The sequence below is a fragment of the Caloenas nicobarica genome, chromosome 32 (assembly GCF_036013445.1).
Source record: "Caloenas nicobarica isolate bCalNic1 chromosome 32, bCalNic1.hap1, whole genome shotgun sequence".
Taxonomy (NCBI): Eukaryota; Metazoa; Chordata; class Aves; order Columbiformes; family Columbidae; genus Caloenas; species Caloenas nicobarica.
Window position 1 is genome coordinate 397,635 of NC_088276.1, and position 13,139 is coordinate 410,773.

Sequence of the window (13,139 nt, forward strand, 5' to 3'; positions counted from 1 at the left end):
ACCTGGGTGCTGAGGACGCCCTCCAGCTGTTGGGCGTCGCGGAGGAACAGCTGGAAGCCCAGGGCCTGGCGCAGCCGCTGCTGCCGGTTCTCCCACATCCTGCCCAGCTCCTCCCAGCCCGTGTCCAGCGCCTCCAGCCGCTGCCGCAGGAACACGTGCTGCGCGTCCGTCCGCCCGCGCGTCACCTCCCGGCCCACGGCCCGCGCGCCGCGGTAGTCGCCGCCGTAGCGGGCGATCTCCTCGCCCAGCCCCTCGTGCTGGCTCAGCAGCCGCTCGGCCTCGGCCGGCGTGGCCGGCACGTCCTCGGAGGCCACGGCGGTGGCGGTGTGGGCCAGCCAGGCTTGCAGCCCCGCCAGGTCGCGCAGGAAGCCCTGCAGCTTGCTGGCCTCCCCCAGCGACTCCTCGCGCCGCCGCAGCACGCCGCGCAGCTCGTCCCACTCGCCGTCCAGCGCCGACAGCCGCGCCGGCACGCCCGAGGCTTCGGCGGGGTGCCGGGCTACCAGCTTCTCCGCCTCGGCTCGTAAGTCCCGCAGCTTGGCCTGGATGGCGTCCAGGTCGCGCTCCACGGCCGAGAGCTTGCGCTGCAGGGCCATGACGCCGGGCAGGTCGTTGCCCAGGCCCTGCGTGGACTCGATGGCCTTGGTCTTCTCGCGCATCCAGGCCGCGGTCTCGTCGCACTCCAGGTGGAAGTTCTGCACGTCCAGCGCCGAGCTCAGCGCCTCCTTCTTCTGCTCAGCCAGCGCTCGGAACCGCTCCCACCTGCGCGGTACCGCGGTCAGGGGACGGGGATCCTGCCCGGAGCATCAACCTGCCTGGGACGTCATCCTGCCTGGAGCATCATCCTGCCTGGAGCATCAACCTGCCTGGAGCATCATCCTGCCTGGGACGTCATCCTGCCTGGAGCATCATCCTGCCTGGAGCATCAACCTGCCTGGAGCATCATCCTGCCTGGGACGTCATCCTGCCTGGAGCATCATCCTGCCTGGGACATCATCCTGCCTGGGACGTCATCCTGCCTGGGACGTCATCCTGCCCAGAGCATCAACCTCCCCGGAGCATCATCCTGCCTGGGACATCATCCTGCCTGGAGCATCATCCTGCCTGGGACGTCATCCTGCCTGGGACGTCATCCTGCCTGGAGCATCATCCTGCCCGGAGCATCATCCTGCCTGGGACGTCATCCTGCCTGGAGCATCATCCTGCCTGGGACGTCATCCTGCCTGAAACATCATCCTGCCTGGAGCATCATCCTGCCTGGGACGTCATCCTGCCCGGAGCATCAACCTCCCCGGAGCATCATCCTGCCTGGGACATCATCCTGCCTGGAGAACCCATCCCTGTCCCAAACATCATCCTGCCTGGAGCATCGTCCTGCCCGGAGCGTCATCCTGCCTGGGACGTCATCCTGCCTGAAACATCATCCTGCCTGGAGCATCATCCTGCCTGGAGCATCATCCTGCCTGGGACACCATCCTGCCTGGAGCATCATCCTGCCTGGGACATCATCCTGCCCGGAGCATCATCCTGCCCGGAGCATCATCCTGCCTGGGACGTCATCCTGCCCGGAGCATCAACCTCCCCGGAGCATCATCCTGCCTGGGACATCATCCTGCCTGGAGAACCCATCCCTGTCCCAAACATCATCCTGCCTGGAGCATCATCCTGCCCGGAGCATCATCCTGCCCGGAACATCAACCTGCCTGGAGAACCCATCCCTGTCCCAAACATCAACCTGCCCAGAGCATCAACCCGCCCGGAGCATCATCCTGCCTGGGACGTCATCCTGCCTGAAACATCATCCTGCCTGGAGCATCAACCTTCCCGGAGCATCATCCTGCCCGGAGCATCATCCTGCCTGGGACGTCATCCTGCCTGGGACACTGTTCTCCCTGGAGAAACCACCCCGCTTGGAGCACCATCCTGCCCAGAGCATCCCCTGCCTGGAACATCATCCTGCCTGGAGCACCGTCCTGCTGGGAGCATCGTCCTGCCTGGAACATCATCCTGCCTGGAGAACCCAGACCCTGCCTGGAACATCATCCCGCCCAGAGCACCGTCCTGCTGGGAGCATCATCCTGCCCGCAGCATCATCCTGCCCGCAGCATCATCCTGCCTGGAGAACCCATCCCCTGCCTGGAACATCATCCTGCCCAGAGCACCGTCTTGCCCAGAGCACCATCCTGCCTGGAGCATCGTCCTGCAGGGAGCATCGTCCTGCCCGGGACACTGTCCTGCCCGGAGAACCCAGACCCTGCCCGGAGCCTCATCCTGCCCAGAGCATCTCTCTCGGCAGCGCCCGCAGCCCCTCGGTGCCCACCTGGCGTTGAGCTGCTCGCGGGTGGCGCGGACGCTCTCCTGGTTGCGCCCGGTGCCCAGCAGCTGCTCGGCCACGCGGTTCACGGCGCCCACGCGCGACGCCAGGTTGTTCATCTCCGGCTCCAGCGTCTCAAACCTGCGGGCGGGTCGGGGAGCTCAGCGCCGCGCTGAGGGGGCCGCAGCGCGCCGGGGAGGCTCCGGCGCCGGCGCTCACCGCTGCTGCACCACCTCCAGGTCCTCCAGCCGCTCCGGCACGGCCACGGCCAGCAGCCACTGCTCCTTCTCGCCCAGCCACAGCGCGCACGCGTCCGCCTCGCTGCGCATGGTGTAGAGGCTCAGCGCGTCCTCCAGCTCCTGCCGCCGGCGCTCGGCCAGCGCCGACACCTCCTGGTAACGCCGCTCCAGCTCCGGCAGCCGCCCCGCCGCGCCGGGAGCCTCGGCCAGGGCGGGCGGCAGCGCGGCCGCCTGCTCGCGCAAGGCGTCGATGGCGGCGCGGTGGCCGCGCACCTCGTCCTGCACCGCGCGGTGCTGCCGGGCCAGGCTGCGCGCCGAGTACTCGTCGTGGCCCAGGTCGGCGCTGGACGCCAGGCGCAAGGCGTCCTCCAGCCGCGCCGCCGCCTCGGCCGCGTCCGCCTGGAACTGGAAGAAGCCGGCGGCTTCGCGGAGGCGCCGCTCGCGCTCGGCCGCCAGCTCGGCCAGCGAGCGCCACCGCGCCTCCACCTCCCGCGCCCGCGCGGCCGCCTCGGCCGCCCCGCGCCCGCCCCGGGCCGCCAGCTCCCGGCCCCGCGCCAGCGCCTGCTCCAGCGCCGCGGCGCGGCCGCTCAGCTCGCCGCGGAAGGCGTCGTGCTGGCTCAGCAGCCGCAGGGAGCTGGTGAGGTCGCGGCCGACGTCGTCGGAGCGGAGCAGCCGCTCCTGCTCGCGCATCCAGGCCTCCTCCTCGCCCGCGTCCCAGCAGAACTTCCAGAAGCGCCGCGACTCCTCCAGCCGCGCCCGGCGCTCGCCCGCCAGCGCCGACAGCTCCTGGTAGCGCAGCTCCAGCGCCGACACGCGCTCCAGCACCGCGGCGGGCTCACAGGGCTGGTAGCCTGCGGGGACGGAGGAGCGGCCGTCGGGGGGCGTCCCGGGGGTCTGGGGGACATGCCAGGGGCTGGGGGACAGTCTGAGGGGCTGGGGGACATCCTGGGGGGCTGGGGGACACCCCAGAGGTTGGGGGACAGTCTGAGGGGCTGGGGGACACCCCAGGGATTGGGGGACAGCCTGGGGGTCTGGGGGACACCCCAGAGGTTGGGGGACAGTCTGAGGGGCTGGGGGACACCCCAGGGATTGGGGGACATCCTGGGGGTCTGGGGGACACCCCAGAGGTTGGGGGACAGTCTGAGGGGCTGGGGGACACCCCAGGGGTTGGGGGACAGCCTGGGGGTCTGGGGGACATCCTGGGGGTCTGGGGGACACCCCAGAGGTTGGGGGACATCCTGGGGGTCTGGGGGACACCCCAGAGGTTGGGGGACAGTCTGAGGGGTTGGAGGACATCCCGGGGGTCTGGGGGACATCCTGGGGGTCTGGGGGACACCCCAGAGGTTGGGGGACAGTCTGAGGGGTTGGAGGACATCCCAGGGGTTGGGGGACAGTCTGAGGGGTTGGGGGACATCCCAGGGGTTGGGGGACAGTCTGAGGGGCATCCCAGGGGGCTGGGGTAGCACTGGGGTTTTGGGGGTCTGGGGGGCAGCCCAGGAGCTGGGGACTGTCCTGGGGTTTGGGGGTCTGGGGGACACTGGGGGGACTTTCCTGGGGTTTGGGGGACACTGGGGGGACTTTCCTGGGGTTTGGGGGTCTGGGGGACACTGGGGGGACTTTCCTGGGGTCCGGGGGACACTGGGGGGACTTCCCTGGGATTCGGGGGTCCGGGGACGCAGCGGCAGCCCCGGGGTGCCTGGGGCGGGGTGAGGGGCCATGGGGGGGTTCGTGGGTGGCAGGGTTGTGGTTTTGGGGTGCCACTGACCGTCCCCGTCGCCGGCGAAGGGCAGCGCGGCCGCCCGGACGCCCCGCACGCGCTCGGCCTGCGCCGCGATGTCGGCCTCCAGCAGCGCCTGCAGCTGCAGCAGCGCGTCCACCCCGCACAGGTGCTGCCCCAGCTCCTGCGACTGCAGCCGCGCCTGGGGGGCACGGGCACGGTGAGAACCCACGCCTGGGGGGCACGGCGGACACCCCAAATCTGGGGGGCACGGCGGAGACCCCTGGGACCCCAAACCTGGGGGGCACGGCGGAGACCCCCGGGACCCCAAACCCGGGGGGACATGGCTGAGAACCCACACCTGGGGGGCACGGCGGACACCCCAAATCTGGGGGGCACAGCGGAGACCCCCGGGACCACAAACCAGGGGGGCACGGTGGAGACCCCAAATCTGGGGGGCATGGCGGAGACCCCTGGGATCCCAAACCAGGGGGGACACGGCGGAGACCCCAAATCTGGGGGGCACAGCGGAGACCCCCGGGACCACAAACCAGGGGGGACATGGCTGAGAACCCACGCCTGGGGGGCACGGCGGAGACCCCTGGGACCCCAAACCAGGGGGGACACGGCGGAGACCCCAAATCTGGGGGGCACGGCGGAGACCCCCGGGACCCCAAACCCGGGGGGACATGGCTGAGAACCCACGCCTGGGGGGCACGGCGGACACCCCAAATCTGGGGGGCACGGCGGAGACCCCTGGGACCCCAAACCAGGGGGGACATGGCTGAGACCCCATGCCTGGGGGGCACAGCGGACACCCCAAATCTGGGGGGCACGGCGGAGACCCCCGGGACCCCAAACCAGGGGGGCACGGCGGACACCCCAAATCTGGGGGGCACAGCGGAGACCCCCGGGACCCCAAACCAGGGGGGCACGGCGGACACCCCAAATCTGGGGGGCACGGCGGAGACCCCCGGGACCCCACGCCTGGGGGGCACGGCGGAGACCCCCGGGACCCCAAACCAGGGGGGACATGGCTGAGAACCCATGGCTGGGGGGCACGGCGGAGACCCCCGGGACCCCACGCCTGGGGGGCATGGTGGAGACCCCAAATCTTGGGGGCACAGCGGAGACCCCCGGGACCCCAAACCAGGGGGACATGGGTGACACCCCAAACCTGGGGGGGGGACACAGTGACACCGCAGGGTCACCCCAAACCTGGGGGGACATGAGTGAGACCCCAAGGAGACTCCAAACCTGGGGGGGACACAAGTGACACCGCAGGGTCACCCCAAAGCTGGCGGGGACCCCAAACTTGGGGGGGACATGGGTGCCACCCCAGTGTCACCCCAAAGATGGGGGGGGACCCCAAACCTGGGGGGGACATGGGTGACACCCCAGTGTCACCCCAAAGGTGGGGGGGGACCCCAAACCTGGGGGGGACATGGGTGCCACCCCAAACCTGGGGGGGACACAGGTGCCACCCCAGGGTCACCCCAAACCTGGAGGGACATGGGTGCCACCCCAGTGTCACCCCAAAGATGGGGGGGACCCCAAACCTGGGGGGGACACGGGTGCCACCCCAAACCTGGGGGGGACATGGGTGCCACCCCAGGGTCACCCCAAAGCTGGGGGGGGACCCCAAACCTGGGGGGGACATGGGTGACACCCCAAACCTGGGGGGGACACGGGTGCCACCCCAGGGTCACCCCAAACCTGGAGGGACATGGGTGCCACCCCAGGGTCACGCCAAATCTGGGGGGGGACCCCAAACCTGGGGGGGACATGGTTGCCACCCCAGGGTCACCCCAAACCTGGCGGGGACACGGTGACACCGCAGGGTCACCCCAAAGCTGGAGGGACCCCAAACCTGGGGGGGACATGGGTGCCACCCCAAACCTGGGGGGGACACAGGTGCCACCCCAGGGTCACCCCAAATCTGGGGGGGGACCCCAAACCTGGGGGGGACATGGGTGCCACCCCAGGGTCACCCCAAACCTGGAGGGACATGGGTGACACCCCAGCGTCACCCCAAAGATGGGGGAGACCCCAAACCTGGGGGCACACGGCGACACCCCAGCGTCACCCCAAAGCCAGGGGTGCCCCCCACCCCCCCCCCGTCACACGCCGACCCCACGTCCCCCCCCGCCCCCCGCGCCCCCCCAACCCCGGCACCTTCATGTCGTCCATCCAGCCCGCCAGGTGCTGCAGGTCGCGCAGCACCCGCTGCAGCTGCAGGTGCCGCAGCAGCCGCCGGCGCCGCGCGGCCGCCAGCGCGCGCAGCTCGTCCCACCGCCGGCGCACGCCGTCGCGCCGCGCCAGCACGCGGCCCACGGCGTGGTAGCGCTCGGCCGCCAGCTCGGCCGCCACCGCCGCCACCGCCGCCACGCGCCCGCCGTACGCCTCGATGTCCGTCTCCATCGCCTCGTGCTTGCGCAGCGCCGCCTCCGCCGCCGGCAGGTCCGCGCCGAAGTTGTCCTGGGGACATGGGGGGACATGGGGGACAGGGGATGGGGTTGGGGACCTGGGGACCCCCTGTCATCCTGGGGGTTGGTGACAGTGGGGACAGGGACCCCCAGATGCCTCCACTGTGCCCAGGTCCACCCCAAAGTTGTCCTGGGGACATGGGGGGATATGGGGGGACATGGGGGGATATGGGGGGACATGGGGGGATATGGGGGGTCAGGGGGGACAGGGGACGGGGTTGGGGACCTGGGCTTGGTGACAGTGGGGACAGGGACCCCCAGACACCCCCAGATGCCTCCACTGTGCCCAGGTCCACCCCAAAGTTGTCCTGGGGACATGGGGGACATGGGGGGACATGGGGGGATGTGGGGGACATGGGGGGACATGGGGGGACATGGGGGGACATGGGATGGGGTTGGGGACCTGGGGACCCCCTGTCATCCCGGGGGTTGGTGACAGTGGGGACAGGGACCCCCAGATGCCTCCACTGTGCCCAGGTCCACCCCAAAGTTGTCCTGGGGACACGGGGGGACATGGGGGGACATGGGGAGTCATGGGGGGATATGGGGGACATGGGGGGACATGGGGGGACATGGGGGACAGGGGACGGGGTTGGGGACCTGGGGTTGGTGACAGTGGGGACAGGGACCCCCAGACACCTTGGGGTCCCTGGGGACACTGAGGGTGGGGGATGGGACCCCCCAAACCCTCATATCCCCAGGGCCACCGGGGTGGCCGTGGGGCTGTGACCCCCATGTCCCCATGTCCCCAGGGCGGCCCTGGGCTGTGACCCCATGTCCCTGTGTCCCCAAGGTGGCCCTGAGCTGTGTCCCCATGTCCCCAGGGGTGGCCGTGGGGCTGTGACCCACATGTCCCCATGTCCCCAGGGCGGCCCTGGGCTGTGTCCCCATGTCCCCATGTCCCCAAGGTGGCCCTGGGCTGTGACCCCTATGTCCCTATGGTGGCCCTGAGCTGTGTCCCCATGTCCCCAGGGGTGGCTGTGGGGCTGTGACCCCATGTCCCCATGTCCCCAGGGTGGCCCTGGGCTGTGTCCCGATGTCCCCAGGGTGGCCCTGAGCTATGACCCCCATGTCCCCATGTCCCCAGCGTGGCCCTGGGCTGTGTCCCCCATGTCCCCACGGTGGCCCTGACCTCTATGTCCCCATGTCCCCAGGGGTGGCTGTGGGGCTGTGACCCCCATGTCCCCATGTCCCTATGGTGGCCCCGGGCTGTGTCCCCATGTCCCCAGGGGTGGCTGTGGGGTTGTGACCCCCATGTCCCCATGTCCCCAGGGTGGCCCTGAGCTGTGACCTCTATGTCCCCATGTCCCCAGGGGTGGCTGTGGGGCTGTGACCCCCATGTCCCCATGTCCCCAGGGTGGCCCTGAGCTGTGTCCCCATGTCCCCAGGGTGGCCCTGGGCTGTGTCCCCCATGTCCCCAGGGGTGGCTGTGGGGCTGTGACCCCCATGTCCCCATGTCCCCAGGGTGGCCCTGAGCTGTGTCCCCATGTCCCCATGGTGGCCCTGAGCTGTGACCTCTATGTCCCCATGTCCCCAGGGGTGGCTGTGGGGCTGTGACCCCCATGTCCCCATGTCCCCAGGGTGGCCCTGGGCTGTGTCCCCCATGTCCCCAGGGTGGCCCTGAGCTGTGACCTCTATGTCCCCATGTCCCCAGGGGTGGCTGCGGGGCTGTGACCCCCATGTCCCCATGTCCCCAAGGTGGTCCTGGGCTGTGACCCCTATGTCCCTATGGTGGCCCTGAGCTGTGTCCCCATGTCCCCAGGGTGGCCCTGGGCTGTGTCCCCTGTGTCCCCAGGGGTGGCTGTGGGGCTGTGACCCCCATGTCCCCAGGGTGGCCCCGGGCTGTGTCCCCATGTCCCCAGGGGTGGCTGTCTGGTTGTGACCCGTGTCCCCATGTCCCCAGGGTGGCCCTGGGCTGTGTCCCCCATGTCCCCAGGGGTGGCTGTGGGGCTGTGACCCCCATGTCCCCGTGTCCCCAGGGTGGCCCCGGGCTGTGTCCCCATGTCCCCAGGGGTGGCTGTGGGGTTGTGACCCGTGTCCCCATGTCCCCAGGGTGGCCCTGGGCTGTGTCCCCGTGTCCCCAGGGTGGCCCTGAGCTATGACCCCCATGTCCTCATGTTCCCAGGGTGGCCCTGGGCTGTGTCCCCGTGTCCCCAGGGTGGCCCTGAGCTATGACCCCCATGTCCCCATGTCCCCAGGATGGCCCTGGGCTGTGTCCCCATGTCCCCAGGGTGGCCCTGGGCTGTGACCTCTATGTCCCCATGTCCCCAGGGGTGGCTGTGGGGCTGTGACCCCCATGTCCCCATGTCCCCAAGGTGGCCCCGGGCTGTGTCCCCATGTCCCCAGGGGTGGCTGTGGGGTTATGACCCATGTCCCCATGTCCCCAGGGTGGCCCTGAGCTGTGACCTCTATGTCCCCATGTCCCCAGGGGTGGCTGTGGGGCTGTGACCCCCATGTCCCCATGTCCCCAGGGTGGCCCTGGGCTGTGCCCCGTGTCCCCGTGTCCCGGTGGCCCGGGGCTGTGTCCCGTGTCCCCGCGCGGCGTCACCTGTGCCACCAGGCGCCGGTTGTCCCCCAGCCAGGTCTCCCTCATGGCCGCCTTGCGGTCGAAGCGCCGCGCCAGCTGCTCCAGCTTCTCCTGCCGGATGAGCTCGGTGCGCAGCGCCAGCTCCCGCGCGTGCTCCGCCTTCTCCAGCCGCTCCCACGCCTGGGGACACGGCGACACGGGTGACACGGGGGAGACGGGGGACACGGGGGAGACGGGGACACGGGGGACATGGGGGAGACGGGGGACACGGGGGACATGGGGACACGGGTGACACAGGGGAGACAGGGGACATGGGGGACATGGGGACACGGGGACACAGGGACACGGGGGACATGGGGGACATGGGGGACATGTGGACACAGGGGACATGGGGGACATGGGTGACAGAGGGGACATGGGGACACGGGTGACATGGGGACACGAGTGACAGAGGGGAGACGGGGGACACGGGGGACACGGGGGACACAGGGGACATGGGTGACATGGGGACACGGGTGACACAGGGGACATGGGTGACACAGGGGACATGGGGACACGGGGACACGAGGGACATAGGGGACATGGGGACATGGGGGACACGGGTGACATGGGGGAGACGAGGGACATGGGGACACAGGGGACATGGGGACACAGGGGACACGGGGACAGGGGTGACACAGGGGAGACGGGGGACATGGGGGACATGGGTGACACGGGGGACACGGGGACACGGGGGACATGGGGGACACGGGGGACACGGGGACATGGGGGATATGGGGACACGGGTGACATGGGGGACACAGGGGACACAAGGGACATGGGTGACATGGGTGACATGAGGGGGACAGAGGGGACATGGGGACACGGGGGACATGGGGGACATGGGGACATGGGGACACGGGTGACACAGGGGAGACGGGGGACATGGGGGACATGGGTGACATGGGGACACGGGGGACATGGAGACACGGGGACACGAGGGACATAGGGGACATGGGGACATGGGGGACATGGGGACACAGGGGAGACGGGGGACATGGGGGACATGGGGGACACGGGTGACACAGGGGACATGGGGACACAGGGGACACGGGGACAGGGGTGACACAGGGGAGACGGGGGACATGGGGGACACGGGGGACATGGGTGACATGGGTGACATGGGTGACACAGGGGACATGGGGGACATGGGGGACATGGGTGACAGAGGGGACATGGGGACACGGGTGACATGGGGACACGGGTGACACAGGGGAGATGGGGGACACGGGGGACACAGGGGACACGGGGGACATGGGTGACATGGGTGACATGAGGGGGACAGAGGGGACATGGGGACACGGGGGACATGGGGGACATGGGGACATGGGGACACGGGTGACACAGGGGAGACGGGGGACATGGGGGACATGGGGACACAGGGGACACGGGGACAGGGGTGAAACAGGGGAGACGGGGGACATGGGGGACATGGGGGACACGGGGGACACGGGGGACACGGGGGACATTAGGGGGCACGGCGATGTCGGGGACACTGGGGATATTTGGGACATCGGGGACATGGGGACACAGGGACACTCCGTGTCCCCAATGACCCCAACGTCCCCCATGTCCCCCAATGTCCCTGTGTCCCTGACGTCCCCAATGACCCCAATGTCCCCAATGACCCCAATGTCCCCAACATCCCCGTGTCCCCAAAGACCCCAATGTCCCCGATGTCCCCAATGACCCCAATGTCCCCGTGTCCCCGATGACCCCAATGTCCCCAACATCCCCGTGTCCCCGATGTCCCCCAATGTCCCTGTGTCCCTGACATCCCCAATGACCCCAATGTCCCCGATGACCCCAATGTCCCCAAAGACCCCAATGTCCCCGATGTCCCCCAATGTCCCTGTGTCCCTGACGTCCCCAATGACCCCAATGTCCCCGATGACCCCAATGTCCCCAAAGACCCCAATGTCCCCGATGTCCCCAATGACCCCAATGTCCCCGTGTCCCAGATGACCCCAATGTCCCCAACATCCCCGTGTCCCAGATGTCCCCCAATGTCCCTGTGTCCCTGACGTCCCCAATGTCCCTGATGTCCCCAACATCCCCGTGTCCCCAATGACCCCAATGTCCCCCAATGTCCCTGTGTCCCTGACGTCCCCAATGACCCCAATGTCCCCAACATCCCCGTGTCCCCAATGACCCCAATGACCCCAATGTCCCCAATGATCCCAATGTCCCCGTGTCCCCGATGACCCCAATGTCCCCCAATGTCCCTGTGTCCCTGACGTCCCCAATGACCCCGATGACCCCAATGACCCCAATGTCCCCAACGTCTCCGATGTCCCCCCAATGTCCCCGTGTCCCAGATGACCCCAATGTCCCCGATGACCCCAATGTCCCCGAGTCCCCAATGACCCCAATGTCCCCCATGTCCCCCAATGTCCCTGTGTCCCTGACGTCCCCAATGACCCCAATGTCCCCGTGTCCCCGATGACCCCAATGTCCCCGATGACCCCAATGTCCCCAAGGTCCCCCAATGTCCCTGTGTCCCCGATGACCCCAATGTCCCCCATGTCCCCAATGACCCCAATGTCCCCGTGTCCCAGATGACCCCTATGTCCCCGATGACCTCAATGTCCCTGATGTCCCCAATGACCCCAATGTCCCCCAATGTCCCTGACGTCCCCAATGTCCCCGATGCCCCCTGTGCCCCCGCACCCTGTTGATGTCCGCGAGCAGCCGCCCGTCCCCGGGCACCCAGACGCGCTGGTTGTTGCTGCGCATGCGGCTCTGGAGCGAGAACAGCAGAACCTCCAGGGCGCCCTTGGCCGTGAACCTGGGGGGGACACACGTGAGACCCCCCCCCAAACACCCCATGAGACCCCCCCCCCAAACACCCCAGACCTGGGTGGGGGGACACACGTGAGACCCCCACCCCCCCCTCCCACACCGGGACCCCAAACCCTGCAGGGCGTCCTTGGCCATGAACCTGGGGGGACCCCAAACCTGGGGGGACACGGGGGACCCCAAAGCTGAGGGGGACCCCAAACCTGGGGGGACATGGGTGAGAATCCCCCCCCCGGGGGGGACCCCAAACTCTGCCAGGGGGCAGCAGGGGGACACTGGGGGGGGGGGGGGGGGTCTCACTTGGGGGGTTTTGGGGGTCCCATGGGGGGGTTTGGGGGTCCTGGGGGATCTCAGGGGGCACAGGGGGGTTTGGGGGGGGTCTCAGGAGGTTTTGGGGGTCTCACCGTGGGGGTTTCTCCATTGTTTGGTGGTCGCTGAACCCCCAGAGCTGCCCCTGCAACCCTGGGCACAGGGGGGTTTTGGGGGTCCCATGGGGGGTTTTGGGGTCCCACGGGTGGTTTTGGGGTTCACGGGGGGTTTGGGGGGGTCTCGGGGGTTTTGGGGTCTCACTGGGGGGGTTTCTCGGTGGTCCGGTGGCCACTGAACGCCTAGAGCTGCCCCTGCAGCCCTGGGCACAGGGGGGTTTTGGGGTCCCATGGGGGGTTTTGGGGTTCACGGGGGTTTTGGGGTTCACGGGGGTCCCAGGGGGTTCTGGGGTCTCACCGTGGGGGTTTCTCGGTGGTGCGGTACCCGCTGAACGCCTGGAGCTGCCCCTGCAGCGCCGGCAGCGCCGCCGGCAGCCGCGGGTCGGTGAGCGCCAGGACGGTTCGGTGGATCCAGCGCAGCAGCTCGGCCGCCTGCGCCTCGTAGCGGCCCACGAGCAGCTCGGCCTCGCGCGCCGCGTCCAGAACCTGCGCCGGCAACCGCGGAACCGCAGCGTCAGCGGCCGGAGCAGGAGCACCCAGGTGAGGTTGCACAGAACCAGGGAGGGTGTGAATGGATCCAGAGGAGGAGACTCCAC

General features: G+C 69.0%; 1 protein-coding gene across 1 annotated transcript in view; it reads right to left on the reverse strand.

Annotated features, from left to right (window-relative positions):
* SPTBN2 (spectrin beta, non-erythrocytic 2) overlaps nt 1–13,139 on the reverse strand; it is a 40,200-nt gene that overhangs the window by 26,275 nt on the left and 786 nt on the right. The window contains exons 2-9 of the mRNA XM_065654049.1: nt 12,842–13,029; nt 11,990–12,107; nt 9,302–9,460; nt 6,443–6,745; nt 4,316–4,469; nt 2,531–3,401; nt 2,318–2,452; nt 3–759 (exon numbers count right to left, since the gene is read on the reverse strand). Coding sequence (XP_065510121.1) covers nt 3–759; nt 2,318–2,452; nt 2,531–3,401; nt 4,316–4,469; nt 6,443–6,745; nt 9,302–9,460; nt 11,990–12,107; nt 12,842–13,029 — 2,685 coding nt within the window. The remainder of the gene's footprint in view (nt 1–2; nt 760–2,317; nt 2,453–2,530; nt 3,402–4,315; nt 4,470–6,442; nt 6,746–9,301; nt 9,461–11,989; nt 12,108–12,841; nt 13,030–13,139) is intronic.